The sequence below is a fragment of the Canis lupus genome, chromosome 1, assembly GCF_003254725.2.
Source record: "Canis lupus dingo isolate Sandy chromosome 1, ASM325472v2, whole genome shotgun sequence".
Lineage (NCBI taxonomy): Eukaryota > Metazoa > Chordata > Mammalia > Carnivora > Canidae > Canis > Canis lupus.
This window is the reverse complement of record NC_064243.1, coordinates 91,829,869-91,854,008: the sequence shown is the minus strand read 5'-3', so window position 1 is coordinate 91,854,008 and position 24,140 is coordinate 91,829,869. Positions and strand designations below refer to the sequence as shown.

General features: G+C 42.4%; 1 protein-coding gene across 1 annotated transcript in view; it reads left to right on the top strand.

Annotated features, from left to right (window-relative positions):
• The first annotated feature begins 2,194 nt into the window (after positions 1 to 2,194).
• LOC112643516 (histone-arginine methyltransferase CARM1-like) overlaps positions 2,195 to 24,140 on the top strand; it is a 253,878-nt gene continuing 231,932 nt past the window's right edge. The window contains exons 1-2 of the mRNA XM_035709112.2: positions 2,195 to 2,427; positions 2,483 to 2,913. Of these exons, the coding sequence (XP_035565005.2) occupies positions 2,195 to 2,427; positions 2,483 to 2,913 (664 nt within the window). The remainder of the gene's footprint in view (positions 2,428 to 2,482; positions 2,914 to 24,140) is intronic.

Genomic DNA, 24,140 nt, shown 5'->3' with positions numbered 1-24,140 from the left:
GGATAGACACAACTACTTGAAGGCAGAACATTTGAGGGAGGGGAAGCCTAAGGAATTCTTAACCACCTTCAAGAAGGTGGAGGATGAGAGGGAAGAAAGTAGGAACGTTATGTATTTCTGTGCTTAGAATTCTGGGGTCTTGAGCTGTATCCATTTGGAACACTAAAAAATTAGTTTACTAGCTTCTAACTGAAAAGTGGTGGTAAGGCCTGTTCGAGACTGTTGTGTCTGAACTGTTGTGGAGGACTTCTGCTATTTCTCAGCCCTGACTCTGGGTGAGTTAGTTACCCTCTGTGTCTGTTTCCTCATCAGTAAAAATAAGGGTAATAACAGTATCTCTTTCACAAGGTGGTGGCTAGGAGTAAGTGAATTAGTGTACACGATATGCCTAGGACAGCGGCAGGTGTGGAGTGAGCACTGTGAGACGCCATGGTTAGTACCTGCTTTGTCCTCCCAGCTACCTCCTTCCTTTAGTTATCTGCTAATCCCTCATTCAGATGATGCAAATTTGGTCAGGCTACCAATCTCCCTGGTCCAAGTCACAGCTGGGTGGGCCCATCACAGCAAACTAGTCATTTTCAAACGACCCAAGCTGATTGGAAGTGAGAGTTGAAGAGGCCTTGTCTTTGCTGAAACATCGTAAATTGGTGGCTGCTTCCAGTGTATGACTAAGACCTTTCGGTAACATAGAGGCGAGACTGTATGGTAACCTTAACTGAGTCCCTAAATCTAGTCATGACCAAAGCTTAGACTTCCCAGCTTTGTAGTGAATCATAGTATTTTGATTTTTTGCTGTCAGCTGAACTTGAGTTTCTTTCCCTTGCATTAATGTGGAGGAAAGACTGCCATTATGGTTTTTGTTACTTTCTTTTATGTAACAGAACTCCAGGTTTCTTGAGGGTATGGTGGGAATTCTACTAAGGTCAAGATACTGTCTTTGGAGGTTTTTCTTTTTCTTTTTTTTTTTTCCTTTTTTAAAGCAATCTCTACACCCAAGGTGGGGCTCAAACTCACAGCCTGGGAATCAGGAGTTGCATGCTCTACCAACTAAGCCAGGCACCCCTGGAGATGCTCTATGAGTCATTTTCATCTACTATTCACTTTTAATATAAATCAGACATCCCCCCCTTCCAGATATACTTTCCAATTAGCAGCTGCCAACATATGAAGCTGAACAAGCTTTCATATGAAGGCTGAACAAGCTTTTTTGACATAAGGATACAGAGGTCCAGGAGCTGCTCTGGAGGGTCCTCTGTAGCAGTAAAGTACTTAGTGCCATCAAGGCAGTGATTGACAAGGGGAAAGAAATAGGGAAGGCAGGAGAGTACTTGAGGCTGGAAGCTGGACAGGCAGAAAGATGTAGTGAGGGCTGGGGTGGGGCTGCGTGCAGGTGTTCTGTGGTCCTCACACTAGGAACTTTTTCCACAGCTCCAACTCGTTAAAGGACATCTGATTCCTGGAGGTTCCAGGGCACTAATCAAAGCCATGATGCAGTAGGAAGTGAGAATAAGATAAGAAAGAAGAGCATGGCACTTAGTTGATAGAGACAAGAGACAGGGAAGGAGGGGGCGAGAAACCCTCTGGAGGGGATAAGGTGAGGAGCCAAAGAGGCCACACCAGGAACTAGGACAGCAGTGGAAGGTAGGGTAGGGGTTGGGGATGGGGAGCTGGAGGAAACAGGGCTTCCATAAAGCCTGGCTGGGTTTAACCGTCCAGGTGGGAAATTCTGAAGTTACAGACCGGGGGGGTCTAGGGAAGCTCATTCTGACAAAGCTGGCCTGCTTTCTTAAGGTCTGCCTTCATGGAATCCCGGTGGATTTACACTCCTTGCTTCCTTCCTGCACTTCATTCTGCCAGAGGGTCACAGACCACAGACACCCTGAGGTTGGTTCAGAGAAGGAAGAAACATTCCCTTTATGGCACTTGAGGCTAGGTCTGTGGGGAGCTCTTGTCAAAGGACAGGCTGCTTCCTTTCCTTATTCCCCTGCGGCAGGAGACCACCTTCTCTCTGTACGGGACTAACGTGATGTGGCTCCGCAGCGTTCGCAGCCCCTGTCCTTTCACACTGGAGCCAACTGGCTAGGTTGGGTAGCTGCTGGGGTCAGGCGTCCACTTGGGGGGCCCCGGCCCTCCTGGCTCCCGGCTAGGGAGATGCTTCAGCATCCAGCAGCGAGCAAGTGTGCAGTTCCAAGTGATGGGAGATGGCTGTGGTCCCTTGAGGCCAGGCAGTTGCCAGGGTCGCAGGGCTGCCCAGCACCTCGCTGCTGCCGCTGCCGCGGCCAGGACCCTGTCGGGGAGGGTGAGGAAGCGCCCAGCACTTGAGCAGCGGCTCCCCCGTGGCCGCGAGCACCCCAGAACCACCTGGACGGGGCGAGGGCGCACCCCGCACAGAGCGCATTTCCAAACCAACGCCCACGCCGCAGAGCGGTCCCAGTGAACAGCAGGTGTCACCCTTCTGCTTCCAAACCCCCGGTGCCTCCAGGTGCCTCCCGCGCTCCCCAAACTTGCGCGTTGGAACCGCGGCGGGCGGGGCGGCCGCGCGCACCTGCGAGGTGCCGGCGGGCGGGGGTCGCGGGGGTCACGCGGTTCCCGCTCCCCGCGGCGGGGTGGGAGGGGCGCGGGGCGCGGGGCGGCAGGTGCGGGCCGGAGCCGGCGGGGCCGAGGTGAGGAGGGCGGCGGGCGCTTCCAAGTCCCTCCCCTTGCCCGCAGCGCGGAGGCGGCGCCGCGAGGGCCCGGGGCAGAGGCGCTCCACCATGGCCCGGGGCCCCGCGCGCCTGCAGTTCCGCGTGCAACTGCGCTTCGTGACCGAGGAGCAGCTCTTCGGGCCCGGGCCGCTGTCGCCCCCGACCCCGCAGTCCCTGCGGCTGGACGTGCACCCGGCGGGGGAGGAGGCGGACGCGACGGTGACTGACGGTGAAGTACCGAGTCCCGCGGGGAAGTTGGGGCCCCGGGGCGCGGGCGGGGCGCGGCCGCGTGCCGGGGAGGAGGGCGGCGAGCGCGGGGGCTCGCGGGCGCGGGGTCGCCGCGGGGGGAGCGGGCGGCCTCCCTGCTGCCTCCCCAGCAGGCCCACGTTCCGGCTTCATTGCGCTCGGCCAGCCTGGGAGGCGCGCACAGCCGGCCCGAGAACTTGTCTTGGCCACAACTTCGAGGTGTCCGCGGGGTCCGGAGAAGACAGGGCGCGTTGTCCTCCCGGGCTCCCACTCCCGAGCAGAACAGGACAGGGGGCCCTGTGACCTTACCTCGGGCCTGCTGGGCTCCAGTTCCCTCCCCGGCCCCCGCCTCCGCCCCCGCCCCCCTTCGCACCTGCAGCTCCCTGCGCACCGGGTTCTGGTGTGCCGGGAGGGGTGTGCACCAGTCCCAGCGGCCTCCAGGCCAATGCGATGCCCACTAGGCTTTACTCTTTGGTTCAAAAAGGGATCTTTTACAATGACGTGCAAGCCCTGGGTTCCTGAGGCTGTGGGTGTGTTGAGGGGATGCTTCTAATCCTTAGAGGATCTTGGACTTTTTTGAGGATCCAAGGAGACCTATAGAACCCAGCCCCAGCAAAGGTGCATCTTGGAGCACCAAACTTTGCATGTAAATCAGAGGGGATAACAGCTCGTCCCGTCCCGCAGCTCATGTTAAATGCCCCATTCTAGTATGTGGAGCGAAGAGAGGCCCAGACAGCTGTAAGCCTCCAAAGACTCCTGGGGTTTCTTTCTTCCAAGCCTAACTTCTAAGATTCAGAGTAGAGTTTAAAGTGCTTCGTGTTGTGATGCCGACCCGGTGGGAATTTCAAATAACTCACAAGTACTGAGCTGCTTCTTTGTGATAAGAATACAGGTTCCCTGCTGTATCAACAAGGCCTTAGACTCAGGCACACAGTAGGTACTCAATAAATGCTTGCTGTAGAATGAAAGAAAACCTTTGGACGTGTCTTATCCCTTTCCTCTGGGCTGGGATGGGGAAGGCTGGGTCTTTAAAAAAGAAATATTAAATAAATATTTGACCAGTGTCTTAGCTAGAGTCTTGGCAAAGTATCAAAAGCCTTACTCAGCAACTCCTAGATTTCTCTTTTGGTTGCAAGAAGAAAAAAGTAGTAGCTTTCACTATTTCTCCTGGGAATTTTAAAACTTAAGGTGCCAGAAATGAGTTCAGTTTGTCAATGATGGTCATTTTATTTGATCTATAGCCATACACATGGAGAAACAAAGGCACAGATTTGAGATTTATACTTTACTCGGTGTCCTATGATTGTCTTCCCCACGAATATGTGTTAAGAGAGGAAATACCTGAGGTTCAAGGTGATGGAAATTGCAGACTTTACAAGTTACTGAATGCCTGGCCTCTATGAACATAATTTTCTTACAGAGAAGAATAAGAGGAATTCACTCAATGCAGTAAATAGAGTCTAGAGGTGACCTCCGTGGTATGGATTAGACCAGACTAATGGAAATGGAAGGAATAATTACAGCTGAAGCGGGCAGTCATTGTCACCGATTTTGACAATTCCTTGGGAAAGAATGGCTAACAAGAAAGCAGAGAACTCACTCTCTTAACAGCTTAAATCCTAAAATGCAGTTGTTAAAGCTTGCTATGGAGAGTTTTTGGAGAGAAACTATTCTGGAGGATTTCTTTCTTTCTTTCTTTCTTTCTTTCTTTCTTTCTTTCTTTCTTTCTTTCTTTCTTTCTTTCTTTCTTTTTTTTTTATCTCATTTTACTGTATGAACAACTAGACCACTGTGGATGATGGCCAGGCAAGGCAGAGCAAGTTTAAAAACAGATTGTCATGAACTCTTAAAAGAAAGATTTTTGGTGTATTCAAATATCATACCTTTAGTAGCAGAATTTTGAATGGCTAGGATTTGTCCTGGGATGAAGTCTTTTGGATGGATCCAGAGTCTTCAAGAATGGGTCTATGCAATGTACCTTTAGAAAATGATAGTTTCTTAGCTCATATATGGAACTAGTTATTAAACACATAAGATCTGAAGTAAGTGGGCCTGGATTCAAGTCCTGATGCTTCCTTTTGCTAGCTATGCTGCATTTAGCAAACTGTTCACCCTGTGGAAACTTCAGTTTCTTTGTAAAATAAGGAAGGCAGTACACATGTTCTGCCATTAAATGAAATAATGCATACACTATGCTTGGTATAATGCCTGGCGTATATTTATTTTTTATTTTTATTGTTTTTTAAAGATTTTATTTATTCATTCATGAGAGACACACAGAGAGAGAGGGGGGCAGAGACACAGGCAGAGGGAGAAGCAGGCTCCATGCAGGGAGCCCGACGTGGGATCGATCCCGGGTCTCCAGGATCGCGCCCTGGGCTGAAGGCGGTGCTAAACCGCTGAGCCACCCGGGCTGCCCAACCTGGCATATATTTAGAGCTCAATAACTGTTCTACTATTATTAGTAATGTTATATTTATATTCTGTCCCCAAAACAATGGTTTTCTCAGGCTGTTCTGAGGGATAGCTGTGCTGTATTTCTGTGAAGATGTTCCAAAGGAAACTTAATTAACTATGGTAGATCATAACTGGGAAAAACAGAACAATCTTTTAGATTCCCAATCTCAATAGCTTGTCATGTAAAAAATGGAACAGAACAAGAGAAAGCAGTTTATTCTAATTTCACGCCTTCCAAAACTGACAATGATTTTATGAAGGAAATGCACCAGGGGATCCAGCACTCTGGTTTATAAACTCTGAGAAGACAATCGTTCATTCCCTTTTTTTTTTCTTAAATATTTTTTTGAGTCCCTGTGCTATCCTGAGCCTGCCTGAGAGCATGCCTGATTCATCCTTTTATCCCCAGAGCCTTCCACAATACCTGGTACACACAAGACATCCATAAATGTTTCTTGAGTGCATCCATGATTTGAATCAAGACTTTTAAAAATGTGGTAAAAATATAATTTGAAATCTGAACACCAAGTACAGAATCTGAATTGCCCCCAAATGATTAAGACACTGACTTGACTTACAGTCTAGAGGGATGTTTTAAAGTGTAGTATAGTCATAGAAAATTTGAGGTATATGAAGGTCAACAGATCAGGAGATGATTGCCACTGGAAAGTTAGCTACTCATAGTTCCCATGGTATGGGGCACATGGAGAAGCAGTAGGCGGGCCAGGGGGCAGGTGGAGTAGGGAGAGATGTGGGTAGAGCCTTCATTGTGGTTTCTGTGGGAAGGAATGGGAGGGATGTGGCGAGCAGGTTTAGGTTGACAGGTTTGGATAACTTTAGTGGGCACTGTATGGGGGCTGTCCTGAGTTGTCCGGCACCTGGCCCTGGGTTGATTATGGCAGATGGATAGCAGCTGGAGTATGAGGGCCCACTAATGGGGGTACTGGGGGTGTGGGCTCTGGATTGGTTGGCTTGTATTTGAAAAGTGTGCTTGCAGGTGAATTGTTTCCTATCTCTAGGAATTGGCTAAGGGAGGATGAGCAGTCTCCCAAGGGTCAGCAAGACCCCAAATGTCAAAGCATCAGAATACAAAAATAAAAGAGACAATTAATGCAAGGGAGAATCAGAAGAGAAAGGAATTGGTAAGGATAGTATATCGGGTGGGGGTAGCTCTCTGCTGGGCTTAGAGAGGCGGCTGCAGGTAGGAAGGGCCTGTGGATAAGGCCTTGGGTTCAGGTGATTGACAGGGTCAGGGGTGGGGGGGTGGGAATACCATCCTCATTCATCAAGTATGTGCAAGAATTGGAAAATGAAGAGAAAGCAGACAAAAAGCGGGAGATAGGAGATGGGTCTGCTCCTTCTTCACCCCTTCCTCCAAGGTCAGTGCCATGATGGGGAGCTGGATGAGAAAGGAATCTGAGAACTGAGACTGTATCACACAAAGTTACTAGTAGGCTGGATCTCCAAGAGGGAGGAGAAAACCTTTCTTCCCTTGCTCAGTTCAGAGCTGTCTTTTAACTAATCTAGAAAAGTTAGGAAAATATGTAAATAAGCCACATAGATAATCAAGTATAAAAAATGCAGTGATTTTTGTCTCTGAGGTATTTTAAAAGGATGCTAGGTCTTTCTTCCCTCGCGGTTGCTCATCTCATTAGAGGTGGAAAAAGAGCAAAGGAAAAGTCTGAGATAAATATCCTTTGTGCCACACGGGAGTATTAATGTCCCTTCGTTAAATTCTGTGACAATAGAGTCAGTAAGTTGAAGCCTCTGACCAGAATCCTGAAATCAGTCACCTACAAATGATAGAGGCATTCATTACTTCTCATTCAACAAATACATTGATTGAACACATGTTCCGTGCTGATCCATGGGTGAGTGACACGTGAGTTGGATAAAGGCCCCACTCATATGAAGCAAATATTCTAATTAGTGGAAGACGAGAGCCAATGACATAGCAAGACAATTTCAGGGTGAGAGAAATGTTTTGAAGAAAATGAACCTAATGGAAGAAAAAAATAGAGACAAAGAAAGGAAGCGAGGCCAATGCAGATAGTGGTCAGGGAAGGACTATCCAAGGAAGTAATATCTGATGTGAGGCAGGAAGGATGGAAGCCAGCCAAGCAAAGGACTGGAGGAGGAAACCACGGGCAGAAGGAACAGCAGGTGGAAAGGCCCTGACGCTAGAAAGACTTGGTCTGTTTGACGTGGCCAGTGGAGCTGATGCTTATTGAGAGAGATGGAGAGTAATGTCAATTCAAATTACTGTTCCAGTTATTCTTAGAGTATCTTTAACTAACAAGCTATCTTTAAACTCAGTGACTTAAAAATAGCTATGTTATAATGCTTCTAGATTCTGTGGGCAGGGCTTGGCTGGGTGATTCTTTTGCTCCTTGTGGGATTGGCAGAGGCTACTCATGGGGACTCAGCTGGTGGCCAGACTGTCCTGGGAGATGCAGGAAGGCTTCATATGCCTGGGCTGGTATCTGGGCTGGTGTGATGGGGGTCAACTTGGGTGGGTCAACTTGGGGGGCTGTGCACAGGTATTTGGTCATACATTATCTGGATATTTGTGTTAAGCGCTCTTTGGATTAAGACTAAGATTTAAATTGGTGACTTTGAGTAAAACAGATTGCTCCCCCCCGCCATCCAATCAGTTGGAGTCCTGAACAGAACAAAGACTGATCTTCCCTGAGCAAGAAAGGGCTCTGTCAGAAGGTGGCCATTGGACTTGAACAGCAACATTGGCTCTTCCCTGGATACTCATTCTGCCTGCCTACCCTATAGATTTTAGATTTGCCAGGTATATGTACACACACACACACACACACACACACACACACACCCTATGGATACTGTTTCTCTGGAGGACCCTGACTAATAAAATGCAGATGACTCCAAGATTAGGACAGTCAATGGGGAGCCTACCTGTGGCCTCTCCACATGGCTTGGCTTCTGCCCACATGGCTTCTTCACACCATGGGCTTCTTCCCTGGCGACTCATGGTAACAAGAGTGAGTTTCCCAGGAGACAAAGCAGATGCCACATTACTTTGTGTGATGCATACATGGAAATCAGTCGACATCACCTGTGCTGTTAATCAAAAGAGTTGTAAGGCTGCCTGGGTTCAAGGAGAGAGCATGTAGACTCCACTTCTTTATGGGAGGAATGTCAAAGAATTTGGAGACAGTGTTTTAGAACTGCCAGTTAGACCAACTAGATAGGTGGGATGTAATACACATGCACTAATGGGGTTTTGGAAGATCCATGAAAACAGCCCTCTTGGGCAGCCCCGGTGGCGCAGCGGTTTAGCACCGCCTGCAGCCCGGGGTGTGATCCTGGAGACCCGGGAGCGAGTCCCATGTCAGGCTCCCTTCATGGAGCCTGCTTGTCCCTCTGCCTATGTCTCTGCCTCTCTCTTTGAATAAATAAATAAAAGAAACCCAGCCCTCTTCATCACAATTATTGAAAAAGCTGGTCAAAGAGCACCGGTTTTGGTGTGTACCACAGTGGAGACTTCCTAATTCTCTCCTGGACTGAACTTGCTCCTCCTCACTCCCCCCTGCAAAAACAAGCACAAAACCCCTCAGGCTGGGGTGTCTGGGTGGCTCAGTCAGTTAAGCTTAGGTCATGATCCGGGAGTCCCAGGATCCAACAGGCTCCCTGCTCTGCCCCTCATCTCACCCATGTGCTCACTCTCCCACCTCCCCCCATCTCAAATAAACAAATAAGGGACACCTGGGTGGCTCAGTGGTTGAGCATCTGCCTCAGAGCGTGATCCTGAGGCCTGGGGTCAAGCCCTGCATCGGGCTTCTTGTGGGGCGCCTGCTTCTCCCTCTATGTCTCTGCCTTTCTTTCTATATCTCTCATGAATAAATAAATAAAATCTTAAAATAAATAAACAAAATCTTAACCGCCCCCCCCTCAGGTCTACCACTTGGTGGGCAGCCCCCAAAACACCATCTCTGCTGGGCAAGAGTCAGGAAGCAGGTGAGGAGGGGGCTGGGGTGGGCAGGCTCTTGTCCTTCTACCAAAGGCATCAGAGAACCCCTGAGAGGAGACGGGGTGCAGAGGGGCTAGCATTGTCGCTGGGGCACAGTATTTCTTAGTGGGGCACAGGTAGCATGAGTGCTGGAGAAATTCTTTATCGTGAGAGGCCTTGTGGAGTGGTTAGCACCCCTGGGCTCTTGGCAGTAAATGCCAGCAACCCCTCCCTTGGACCTGGGTTTCTGTGACAGTGAAGAAAACCCTTTATTCCTGCTGCAGGACTCCCTTCAGCGGAGACAGGGAGGGGGTGTTGGGAGGTTGGGGGGGTGGACAGGAATGCAGAGTCACAAACTCAGAACACTCCGGCACTCACTGCCTGCCGGCCGCCTGAGGCCCAGCAGGCCCCTCTCCCAAACCAGTGCCCACTCCTGCCTTCACAGTCAGATCCGACCTCGCTACGTTTAATCCCGGCACCTATTAGACATTATGGTTGTGCCGAAGGTCATTAAAGAAATCCTGCCAAGCAGTTTCTTTTTTTTCTTGTTATTTTACCGAGAGCTGCACTTGCCTGATTCCGAGATAGCTTTCCAAGACAGATATATAATGCCACTGAGTGGAAACTGCCGGCTAGACCTGGTTTTGTGTTCCAGCGTTATGGGATGCACATCAGCGATGAGAAAGCATCCCTGTCCTCTGTCAGGCGACAGTGGTACCTCGAATGGATGACAAAGATGAAACCATACAAAGCCTTTGTGTGTTTAAGGACACTGAGGTGAAAGGAAAAGACTCATTTTCCAGGCTGAAGAAAGACCCTTTAAAATCCCCTTCTCTCCCCATGTACTGAGTTGGGGTCTGTATGGAGTACTGGTGCATAAACCAGTTCAAAGACAGGCAATCCATTGATAAATACTTAGAGTCAGTGCCACGGGGAAGAGAAAACGGGCATGAGGATCTTGGGAGTACACAGAAAGCAGAGATGTCCCTTTATTGGATAAGTTACTACTTGAAACAAAGAGGTTATCGAGGTAAGAAATATAAATATATCACTGACGTCGTATTTGTGATATGACCACTTTGTGATGTGACCGGCCACAGGATATTGGAAATAAACAGTGGCTTTGAGAGATGAGGCTTATAAAAATGTAGAAGATTAGGACCATCCTGATGATGAAAATCTCTCTTTACCTCCCCTTCCCTCTCCTCCGGTCATGGATGGTGACCACTCTTACCCTGGGAGGTTTGAAGCAACAGCGTGGAGTGAGCACATTCTGTCCTTAGCATCCTCCTTTTGTGGTAGGCGCTAGACACATTATGTCTAGCCTCACTGCAGGCTGGAGGGTAAGTGACATAGACCTTATTTTATTGGCTCATTCTGTCCCAGGTATATCTTCCTCAAAACCTGACTGTCCCCCTTTCTGTGATGCTGTCTTGTGCTTAATTACCCAGTCTTTAGCCTGTGGTAATGTTGGACTTCCAGCCACAAACCTAAGTCAGATTAGCCCACATGGTGAGAACACCCTTGGCTTGTGGTTTGGCAGGAGCTAGATCTATCAGTAAGCTTAGAAACCCCAGTGAGAGTAGAGTGACCGATGGTTCGCCTTTTGGTGTATTTCAGGCAGAATTAAGGTTTTCTAACTCTGGGCCAGTCATCTAAATAAAATTCCATGGCCTCCTTTTATTAATGGATTCTTATAATTTTAAACCAGTTTTATAATTAGGGTGGTGAGGTACTTGGATTAACCAGATTAGATTTTCCCATGTATTAGCTTCATGACCTTGGGTTTACTGCACTGCCTGAATCTTTCTTAGTTTTCTCTTCTAGAAGCTGAGATACTTTTTATGTCACAAAGGTATGGAAAAAAATAAACAGAATAATGAAATGTGAAAAAATTGCAAAATGATTTCTATTAATTTTCAAAGTAAATACAGTCAAACTGATCAGATGGAAATAATGCAAAGATATTTAGAAAGCAGTTGTAAAGAAAAGCTATCACTTTTATGGAGCTTACATTCTAGACTCATTCAGAAAGCATCAGGATATTTTGTCCATGCTGGACTTCCTGCAAGACTGTTTGAGAAAAATATATTTTGTGATTCTAGTAGATTTCCTGTGGATATAGTTGTCTTCCACTGAGTCTGTAACACCAACCTCTCTGCTGAGGAATCATTTCTCGGGGCCTGCTTGAAATGCTTTCCCAAATCTGGATCTCCACTCTGGCCTTTTATAAATTTGGGTCCTTATCATTCTTTAATTTAAAGTTTGAAAGTCCTGTTTTAAGAAGGGTCTTCCCGCCATGCCGAGCACCCACTGCTCCCACTGTGTCCACTGCCGTATTTCTTAGCCCTTTGCTTTCCTGGCAATTACCACAACTTGTAATGAGAAATAAAAGAATTTTATGATTTACCTGTGGTTAAAATTGAAGTTGGAATCACAGTCCACAAATCACAAGACTATTTAATGAGAAACCTTGAGAGGCAGGGAAGAGGTTGACCCAAATGCTTCTGAGAGTGTGAGCAAGAAGGTTGAAGTGTATTTTCCAATTAGGAACTATAAAGGCATCAAGAATGGTGAGCAGTAGACAGGTCAGGAGGAAGGACTTTCTCGGTCAGAGCTGTGCCTATTCTGAGTCTTGTCATCATGAAATTGAGTTCTTGGCCAGCATCTTTACTAAGAAGGGCAAAAAGGTCTCCAGTCATATTTTGTTCTTAACTATAGAAAGCTTATGGTTATCTCCTAGGAAATATAAGTCAACCTTGAGGCTATTTCAACTGCTGAAAAGCTTGTTTAACATGTTTGTTATGGGAAATTGTATTTACTTACTATATGTGTATTTTAGAAAATTGCATTCTTTAGCATATTTGTTGTAGAAAATTGAGTTTATTTGCCATGTTGTGTTGCACACCGCAGCAGTGTGATGAATAGCTTACTAATTTTCTTCAGTAACTCTCCCTATATCAGTGACAGGGATTCATTTCATTTATTAATTCATGCAATTCATATATATTGCATACCCACCATGAGCCAGACTCTGTTCAAGGCACCGGGGAAATGGCAGCATGTTAGTTATCCATTGCCGAGTAACAAATAACTACAGACTTAGTGGCTTAAAACAATTCACATTGATTACCTCCTTATTTCTGTGGTCAGGAGTCTGGGCATGGCTTCCGTGGGTCCTCTACTTAGAGTCTCACAGAGTCTGCAATTAATGACTGGGACTGAAATTTCATATAAAATTTTGATGGGGGCGGGATCATTTGTGTGGTTCTTGGCTGAATACAGTTCATTAAGTGCTATTCACTGAGGCCTCGGCTTCTTGCTGCCCATTTGCTAGAGGTTACCTCCAGTTCCTCGGCACATGGGCCCACCCCAAACATGGCAGCATGTGTCTTGCAAGCTAGCAAGAGAGGGAGGGGTCTGAGAGCAAGACTAAAGTCTCAGTCAGATGTAACCTAATCTTGGAAGTGACATCCCTGACCTTTGTCAGAGTCCACTGGTTAGTCCCTAGGCCAATCCATCCTTGGAGAGAGAGAATTACATAGTGGCATGAATATCAGGAGGCAGGGGTCACTGAGGGCCATCTTGGAGTCTGCCTGCCCTAAGGAGTGAACCAAGAAAGGTCACCACTTTCACAGAGCGCACATTCTAGTACCATTTGGAAAGGAGCAGGGTCTCTGTGCTGGACTTCCTACAGGCCTGTTAGAGAAAAAGATATTTGGGGGTTCTAACACAAATTGTTGAACACCACGTAAAGCATACCCCTTTTTAAAATTAGTTATTAGGTGTAATCCTGCCCCAAATCTCTCAGGGAGTTTGCACTTAAATTGCACAACTAGAGTATATCTCTGAAAGTACACAAAATCTCCGAGCAGAGCTGTACTATCCATGAATGTACTTCTGGCTTCCTGGTCCTGTGCTCTACTTTGGAGAGCCAGATGGAAGAGGCCGGTCTTTAGGATTAAGGCAAATCCTGTCGTGGTAGCTTATGTTTAGTTCTTAGCATTACTTCATCATGACTTCATTTCTTTGTGTGGAGGGCTCAGCTAGCTTTTCTTCTTTGTGGGGAAGAGAGGTGTGAAGATGAATTTGTGTTAGGGTTCAGACACTGAAGCCTGTTCAGGTCACTCCCAGGGGAGACAGTGTGCTGTTGTTTCAAATGCTAGACATTAGTGACTTTTTTAGAGTGAAACGAAGTCAGTATGGTATGGAAAGGGAGAAAAAGATAAGGAAGGAAGGAAGAAAGATAGGGAGGGAGGGAAGAAGGAAGGAAGCTGGAGCCCTCACTGTATTTATCACATCTTATGGGACAAAACAAGTGGTACACTCGATGGATATTGCTGTTTTCTGGAGCAATAAAGTTTTTTTACTTTAAGTCATAATCCAAAACATGTTTCACAGACCTCAGCGTTTATACAGTCCATGGGTTTAGAATTTATATCTTTAAAAACATAGAGATAGATTCTGGACAGGCTTGAGAGAACAGCTATGCTCTGGAATGTGGGTATCAGAAAGTCAGAGATTAATGAAAATCCATAAATCAGAACAGGAGAGAGGAAAGTGGATCTGAATTGCGTGCACTGTGCTTGGCCTAACCAAGCGCAGCTAATGACTGCACAGATCCCAAGGTGAGTATTGCAGATGAATGTGAGATCTGACGCTGGGAAAACGAGCATATTCAGGAAGTAGCCTGAGACATTCAGAGGGAAGAACAGACCCGAGATGCACACGCAGCCGTCAGGCTGGAGTCTGAGCCCTCACAGTGCTACTCTGTGCTTGAAAAACAAAAGGTCTATATCATTGCTTTGTGAATTTCCTTTGGAGGAAGCTTATTTTTTTTCTTACAGGGAGACTCTTGTCTGATTTCATATTTTTTCTTCCTCAGAGAAGGAGGTGTTTTTTTTTTTTTTTTAAATTCCGTTTCTACAGATGACAAAACCTTCAGAGTATGAATGCTGTTTCCTTAGATTTTTAGGAATATTAGATCAGAAGAGCAGAGAACATGTCAGCTATCAGCAATGAATATTAATTTTATAATCTGCAGAAAAATAATAGTGTTAGAAGAGACTCTGGTTCAGGGACATGGAATAAATATATAGGCTTAGCCAGCTCGTAAGTAAAAGAACCAGCCTGGAGCTCAGTCCCCCACTGTCCACTTCAGCTCTCTCTCCTGGTCTCCTTGGAGGAATATATAGAATGTGCTTTCCTAGCCAACTTATCTGATTTTTCTTTCTTGACTCACAGGAATAGTTGTGATTTTTCTGTTCTTTCTCTCTCTCTCTCTCTCTTTTTTTTTTCATAAAGCATTTGATTCCTTGAGATTCCAGTTAGACTGGGAATACATTATCTGATGTCGAAGCATTTCACAAATGCCACTTTATTTCCATATCCCTTCCATATCCCCATATTCTGACATGCTCTTCGCTTTCAGCTTCTTGAGGTCAGGTCTGTCTTAATCATTTCTGTATTTCTGGGGAGATTTGCAGTAGGGCCTGGTTCTAGTAGGTATAGTTTTGCAGCTTCTATGGTAGAAAGTGTAATTTTTTCTTGGAAAATATGAACCTAGAATCCATATCAGCTTTATTTTGCCATAATTACAATAAGCTAAATTTTTGTAACCTCTCTAACAAATTAACCAAGTTTCTCTTTGCTCTTATTGGTTAATTTTGTCCCTCTTGGAGCAGATCCTTCCTAATCAGAACCTGTGCTGAACTTTAAAATAATGATCTGACAAATGAGAGGGAACAGTTGAGCTAATTTTCAATGTCCGCCTCAACATTTCATGTTTTGGGAATCATCTCCAGGCTTCCCCACTCTTTTTTTCCATGATTCTTTCTTAAATGTGTTGTTACACTTTTAATTAGCTTGGTTCACATGGGACCAAACATATTTGCAATGTGTAGATTATAGCCATCCTTCAAAAGGTCCTGCAATGATTAACAAGTTCCCTGGAAAGCCAGAGAAGACACTTCCGAATTAGTGGGATGCTGAGTCCACCCACTGCTGACAACAGTCTATGGGTCCAGTAGGTAAAATTATCAAGAGTAAGAATTATCCAGAGAAACTAGCTATTCTTAAATCCTGGTTAGGTCTTTATAAGACCTTTATAAGGTGCAAAGAACGATATTTAAGAAATAATTATAAATGAATGAATAACCTCAGAAACAATGAAAATGACTATGACATTTCCCAATCTTGCTACTTGCCAATGACAGAATATACTGCTTTGGAAGAAGTCTGTGCAGAGGTAGCCATCTGCTTCAAACAACGTGAAGTCCCTATCTCCTGAGCTCTAAGCTCCATGGAGAAAAGTGTCTTCTCTAGCTTTCAGAGACTGAAATTTCTATGATAGATACCCAAAACCACAATATTAACAGAATGAGAGAAAAGAGACATGTAACCCAGAGGAAGTGAGGCACAAGAGGTAAACAAAGCTAGAAAGAACCATAAACCCACGTCCATATTTTTGTAGAAGCCTCAGAGAGTAGTTACCAAATATCATCATGTTTCCTGTGCAGCAAATGTCTCTTACTGGATCCTTGTGTAACACATAACTGCTCCCCAACATTCTCCTTTCCTTTTTGTCTCATATTTTCACTTTCAGCTAGTTAGCTACAAGGGTGGGGGTGTCTGTCTTTTTGCACAGACCTTCAAATACACATTTAAGTCTTTATTGCAGTCTTCCCATGTCATTGCAGGCATAATAGTACATGCCAACAGTTTACTAGATAATTAGTAAACCTGTTTTACAGTATGTATTCTGCAAGAGTAGAAAACTAGGGCTCTTATAGCAGTCATTAGAAGTATTTTATATGGTGGGACAATATTATTAAACCTTAATTTCCTGACTAGTGGAACTAATGATCATGGTGTAAATCCTACTCACCCAGCATATCTTCCGCCAAAACCAAAATAATGAGCAGGAGGACTAAAAGTCATGCTCTCAGCATAATAAGAAGACAAATACCATTCAAACATTAAAATACCTGTAACTGCAAAAATAAATGTGGAATCCTGGTGAGTTGCCTCTCACTGTCCTGCTGTAGACCCTTGTGAGTTACAAGGGCAGTCCCTGAACACTTTTGTAGAATAGAGAAGGAAGAACTATCAACAGGCCTATTATTGATCTAAAGTCATCACTATAATGTCCATCATAAAAGTGAAAAAAAAAACAGGGAATAAAAAGTGATCTTGTTGATCAGGAAACTGACTATAGGGAAGAAACTTAACATTGCAAATAAAAGAGGCAGTTTTAGAAAGGTTACACTTCAGAAGAGTAGGAGTTTAAAATGGAGATGCATCTTTTGAAAACCACAGGTAAAGAAGAGGTATAGGAAAGCACATTTGTGATCCTACAAGACAAAAGAAAAAAGCAAAGAACAAACATTCCACCTAAAAAGCCATCTGGTAAATCTGCCACCTGTCACTATCGATAGAAAAATGCACTCTTGAACACGGTATCTCTTACAACACTTCAAACCATTTGTACCCAGAAATGCAGAAGCATAACTAGCCTTCATTTTTATATACCTACCATGAAAGTATAGCAGTGAATGAAAATTAAATTATTTTTTTAAAAAGATTTTACTTTATTTACTCATGAGAGATACAGAGCGGGAGAGAGAGGGGCAGAGACACAGGCAGAGGGAGAAGCAGGCTCCATGCAGGGAGCCTGATGTGGTATTCGATCCCGGATCTCCAGGATCACGCCCTGGGCTGCAGGCGGTACTAAACCGCTGCACCCCCCGGGCTGCCCTGAAAATTAAATTAATGCAGTGTGTGACAACTCTACCTACTAAATGAAATAGAATAAAATATTCTCAAATAAATATTTAGGGGGTTCGAAAAACCCTTTCAAGACCGAAATTTAAAATCCAAGAACGTAAATGGACACAAAATTTAAAAAGGCTAAACTAAGGGTTGATTAAATTCAAGAAAAGCATTGAATAGTCTAAATTATATAAGAAATGGGAACTAATTTAAAAATTCCCTAAGGAATAAGAGATTCAAATGAAAATTTAGTAAGAGCATTGAAGAAAATTCAGAATATATCAAGAAAATAAAAACAAAATCTAAAAAGAAAAAAAGAATAAGAAAGTGTTTAAAATGAATTTTAGACAAAGATGATCCAGTTAGGTATGATTGGAGTCCCTGAAAAAAATATATATGAAAATACAATGGAACAGAATTAATATTTAAAACTGTAACTTAATAAAAAAACATATTGCATCTAAATTAAAAGTTAGAATCTATTGAAAGGACTTAGTAAGTGCCACAAACTATTGGCCCATAGCAACTAACGCTGAGACCTAACTGAGTAACACTATTAAACTTTATAAAAGTGTCTTTTAAAGTCTTCAGAGCTACATGGCAAAAAGAGAGGATATCTTACAAAGGCAAAGTGCTATGCTGGCTTTAGATGTTCAAAAACAACATGCCAAGTATATCACCAGTAGAACAGTGTTGTTGTATGTGTGTTTTTCACTTAATCTTAGCCAAAAGTCTGAGTAGTGATTGTGTGTGTGTTTTTAAAGATTTATTTATTTATTTGGGAGAGTGAATGTGAGAGTAGGAGGAAGGACAGAGCGAGAAGGAGAGAATCTCAAGCAGACTCTGCTGAGCATGGAGCCTGACACTGATCTCTGTCTCATCACCCTGAGGTCATGACCTAAGCTGAAATCACAAGTCAGATGTTCAACCAACAGCCACCCAGGTGCTCTGCACTGTTGTGTCTTTTTAAAATGCAGGAACTCAGGAATTTGTATCTAGGAACTTCCTTGAGAATCTATTGGAATCCCACTATGACAGGAGTAGATGAGCATCATCAGAAAGACTGATGATGGGCAGCCCCGGTGGCGCAGCGGTTTAATGCCGCCTGCAGCCCAGGGCGTGATCCTAGAGACCCTGGATCGAGTCCCATGTCAGGCTCTCTGCATGGTGCCTGCTTCTCCCTCTGCCTGTGTCTCTGCCTCTCTCTCTCTCTCTCTCTGCGTCTCTATGAATAAATAAATAAAATCTTAAAAAAAAAGACTGATGATAATTTGATGTATGTAATTGTACATATAACATTAAATAAAAAATGGGCATAAGGATAGAAAAATATGTGTATGTTAACATAGTGATTAAAGGATTCACAGCTTTAAATGCTTTTATCAATGAGGGAAAAAATGAAAGTTCACAAATTAAATTCCAAACTCAAAAGGCTAGAAAATGTTAAAAAAAAAAAAGAAAAAAGAGAAATAATAAACATAGATTTAATAAATAAGTCAAAATCATAGCTTTTGAAAAAATGTGCAAAACAGACCCCTAACCTAATAAGAAAGCATAAATATTCAAAATAAGAAGTGGCAAGGAGGAAATAATCATTAAGACAGAAGAATTAAAAATATATTCTTTTGCCTAGATTCATGCAAATAAGTTTGAAAACCTGTACTGAATGGGCAACTTCCTAAAGTTAGAAATAAAAGCTTACTTATACCTCTTTTCATCAAAGAAATAGAGATAAGATAAGATAGATAATATAGATAGGTAAGATACCTTCTCTACAAGGTATTTGTTCAATAAGGAAGCAAAAAACCTCAATGGTTTCACAAGGAAGTTCTACCAAAACTTCAGAGACCAGATAGATTCAGTGCTTCATAACTTATTCTAGGGCACTGAAATTATTTTTAAGAAGTAAAGCTAGTGACAGCATAATTAGAAAATTATTGCTAATATCAATCATGAATATTGACACAAAAGTATTTCCTATAACCTTAGCAAACATAATCCAGCATCACAATACAAAACTGATAAACAGTGATAAAATGACATTTGTTCCAGGAATGCAAGCTTGGTTTGCTGTTAGGAAATCCAGTAAAGTAATACACTATGCTAGCAGATTGAAGGAAGAAAAAAAGATCATATGAATATCTCCAGAGATGCTAAAAATAATCTTTGGACAAAATCCAATTTAATTAAAAATATATAACTCATTCTTAAAGCCAGCATCTTTACTTAATGGGAAAACACTAGAGGTGCCTCTACTGAGTTTGAGAACAAGGAAAATATGCCTACTATCGCCACTACTATTCAGTCTTGTCCTGGAAGTAGTAGCTAAGGCAGTCAAAGGCTAAGCATTGGAAAAGAAGTAAAACTACTTGGGGTTTGCAGGTAATGTAATATGATGATGTACTTGGCAAACCCTAGAGAAACAATGGTAAAACTCTGTCAAAATAAAAACAATTCAGTAAAGTACTAGACATTGCTAGTCTTCAGACACAGAAATAATTACCAATTCATGGACATAATGGTGGAAAAACCTCATTTAAATAACAGCAAAGGATAAGTATACTCCTTCATCCCCATCACCTATTTTACCCATCTTCCCACTCACTTCCCCTCTGGTAACTCTGTTAACTATACAGGAATTAAAATTAAAAAAACCTTAATAAATATTTTAAAAATAGCAACAAGGGAGATTAAATATTTAAAATTATTTTAACATTAAATTTGCAAAGATACTCCTGAAAGACAGAAAAGTATGTGAATAAATTAGACTCCCTCACCTATTGGAAAGGATGACTCACATCATAAAGATATCAATTCTCCCTAAGTTAATTTATAAATTTAACAGTAGGGATCCCTGGGTGGCTTAGTGGTTCAGCGCCTGCCTTTGGCCCAGGGCGTGATCCTGGAGACCCGGGATTGAGTTCTGCGTTGGGCTCTGGGCATGTGCTTCTCCCTCTGCCTGTGTCTCTGCCTCTCTCTCTCTCTCTCTCTCTCTCTGTCTATCATGAATAAATAAATAAAATTTTTAAAAAAATAAGTTTGACACTGTCCCAATAAAATGTCATCAAGCTTTCTGTTTAAATGGAATTGCATGAGTAAATACTAGAATTTAGGTGGAATGATAAATAGCCAGAAAAACACTGAAAAGGAAAAGTTATGCAGGAAAAGTAGCCCTACCATGCATTAAAACACACCTCAAAGTTTCTACAAGGAAAACATGAAAAGAAAGGTCAATGAAATAGAATAAAAAGTCCAGAAATAGACCCAAGAATATCTTGAGATACAAAGAAGTCATTTTAAATCATCAGAACAAAGATGGACTTTTTAATATGTTATTCTGGAGTAACTTGTTAGCCATTTGGAAAAAGATAAAATGAAATCCATAACTCACGTCATACACAAGAATAAACTCCAGATGGATCAGAAATTTCAATGTAAACAATAAAATCATATAAGTACCAGAAGAAAACATTCACCATTCTTCTCTTACTTGTATGAAGGAAAAGCTTTCTAAATGGATTCAAAATACCGTGTAATAGAATAAGTGATTAATCAAATTTACTACAGAAAAACACAAAAGCTTGCAATTCAAAACATAAATGACAAACTGAAAGTTTTTGCAACAGATACAACAAAGTGTTAATATCCAACATAAGTGAAAAAGGCAGAATGGAAAAGAATATCTGAAATTCACCACGTTTTGTATAAGAAAGAAGGAGAAAAAAGACACTATGTGCACTTGAAATTCATTCCAACAGGAAGGAAAAGAAAGATGCATCAAAGACTAATTTTATATTGGTTACCTAAAGGGGGTAGATGGGAATCAAGTGCAAAAAGTAGAAGTAATTAGAGGGAGAGGGTTGATACTACTTTTTTTTTTTTAAAGATTTTATTTATTTATTCATGAGAAGCAAAGACACAGGCAGAGGGAGAACAGACTACCCGCGGGGAGCCCGATGTGGGGCTCCATCCCTAGACCCCAGGATCATGCCCTGAGCCCAAGGCAGATGCTCAACCACTGAGCCACCCCAGAGCTCCGGTTGATACTTCTTAAAATAAATGTTTTTGGATAGCTCTCACTTATTGAACCATGCTAACGTTTTATGGACTTAGTATAAATAAAAATTTAAAAAATCAACATGGGGGGTAGCTTTAAGCTGGAATACAGGCAGAGAAATAAACAACAGTATTTTGAATAAATAACCATACTAAAGACTCTGGGAGAGAGAAATTGAGAAAACAAAAATTCTATGATGTTTGAACATTGTGAGCTTTAGAAATGCTTTATTTACTCTCGTTTTGATCACTTTCTGTCAGAAAATAGTTTGTATCAAAGAAGAAAGATGCAGTGGTTTCAGGAGAAGAAAGAAAGCCCTATGTACCAAGAATGTGGGGATCTGGGATAAAATGATAGATATGGAGTGAAAATGGCATTCTGAACTTTGACCCAGGCAAGTTTGGCTGATTCAGACATTCTGAGCCTGTGGCCTAGCTGATCGATAAAGTATCTTAGATTATCACACTTTTTTATTTATGCTTTTAATTCTGATTTAAAGATGGCAATAAATAGCTAAAATAATAACCGTAACGACATTGGATAAACATATAGCATTTAAGAGATTTAAAGTTCTATTCTGAGCTCTGCCTTAAGGAAATAGCTTCATATATCATTTCTTTAGATGAAATCAGAATATTTGCAAATAAAAATTCAGTGTGTGAAAATAGATTAAATTTAACACGCTTTGTTTTATGTTGGTATAATATGATTTTCATAAGTTAAGTCATCAGTGGAATCTAGAAAAATATTAAAATCTCTTTTTTATTAGACCTCTGAGAGACTTAGAAGTAAATAACACAGTCTATAGGAACAATGATCAAGCAGGCATGTGCAGAAAAAGAATATCTTTATTGTTTAGTCTTAAAATATGAATATTGATTTTCATTAAACATCAACTAATAAAAGTCACCCTGAATGAAGAAATTAAGATATTGTAGACAACAATAATTTTCTATTAGGTAGTAATCCAATTTTTTAAAAAAAATTTGTTCTCTTATAAAAAAAAATCTATCCTATTCATGGATTTATAGAAGTCAGAATGTAGTGGGCTAAGTAATGAGGTCTTTGTCCTAATTCCCAGCATGGTTTGAGACTGGGGTGAAGAATAAAACTAAAAGGATTTTTAAATGCTTTGCTGCTATGCACCACCATCCTGGGGGAGATGATGCCAAATTAATTAGTAACAGAAAACAGACTATTTTGCCTGTTAAAGAACAGATTCTTTTTTTTTAAAGATTTTTAATTTATTTATTAGAGACAGAGATAGAGAGAGAGAGACAGAGACAGAGAGAGAGACAGAGAGAGGGAGAGGGAGAAGCAGGCTCCATGCAGGGAGCCCGACATGGGACTCCATCCCTAGTCTCTAGGATCACGCCCTGGGCTGAAGATGGCGCTAAATCGCTAAGCCCCTGGGGCTGCCCTAGAATAGCTTCTTTAATAAAGTGGACCAGAATTCCAACTTAGGTGGAAGGATGGTAAAAGTTAAACTCTCAGAGGTTCTTAACTTGGGATCCAGACACTCCCAACCGAACAATGGATAAAATATAGACAGTCCACAAACTTGAATGGGGGAAAAAAATACATCTTTCTTTCCCTGACTTGTACCTCAAACTTAATATTTCCTTCAATTTTGAACATAGACAACAGCCTACAGTAATCTCAGTTTTAAACTTTATCACTAATAAGATCAATGATATTTTTATATCATATTATGATACTTGGAACAGCCTCAAAATATCATTTATGTATGTTACTGCTTTTAAAATTATAATAGTTATTAGAGCTATAATTAGATCTTGTCATTTAATTTCCTAATAAAGAAAGCATATATATTATTATATTTTGAAAACTGTATTTCTTTTTTTTAATATTTTATTTTATTTATTCATGAGAGACAGAGAGAGAGGCAGAGACATAGGTAGAGGGAGGAGAAGCAGGCTCCATGCAAGGAGCCCAATGTGGGACTCAACCCCGGGACTCTGGGATTACTGATGCCCTGAGCCGAAGGCAGACATACAACCGCTGAGCCACCCAGTTGTCCTTTGAAAACTGTATTTCAAAATTAGTTTTCTTAGTAATCTTACACATTTTATGCAGTTAAAAATATTCTGAGAAAGAACCAGTAGGCTTCCTCAGATTGCCAAAAGGATTTATAGAATGAAAAATTTAAGAACTCCTGAATTAGCTCCTCTGAGTGCATCTCCTAGCTTGGATATCCCATGTACTTGGAGAATGAGGAGACTTCCAAACTGAACTTGGTTGTCTTTAGGGGAATTAGAGAGTCACAGAGGTAACAAATTATTAGAAAGGGGTAAATGTCATAATTCAATCTAAATCAGTTACCTTGGCCTTAATATTCAGTAGACTTTCTAATAGTAGGCCATTGAAAGGATAGATTAGGAATACAGGGAATAGTGGTTTTCATAGGACTGCACATAGTATTCCTGTGATCTTCTTGGAACCTGGATCAAAGCTCCCCAGCAATCTCTGTGGTCAAGAACACAACTTCACACCATGGCACCATATTTCACCTTGAAGTCAGTTAAAAATCAACCAGAACTTGCTATGCCTACACCTTCAGCAACACCCTACTGAAGCCTCTATGGCCATTCAACCTCTTCCTGAAGGATGATGGCACCTGTTCAGTTTTTCTCTCCATTTCATCTCCTCCCATGATCCTTGGTAGTTTTGTGGTCTTTGGGTAGTAGCCTCTGTGACCTCAAGCTTTAATATCAATTTAACCATGTACTACCTTGGCCACACTCCAGAGTTTGTTATCTACCAGAAATGCTTCATCTCTGAAATCTCAAACTTCAATATCTAATGGTCTAATTTCACCAGGTTGGCCTGTCTGTCAAGCAAATGTTTAAAAATAATAATTGAGTTAATAGCCATCATTTAAAAATGATGAGATTTAGTATGAAAATCTAGATTTTCGGCTTCTTTT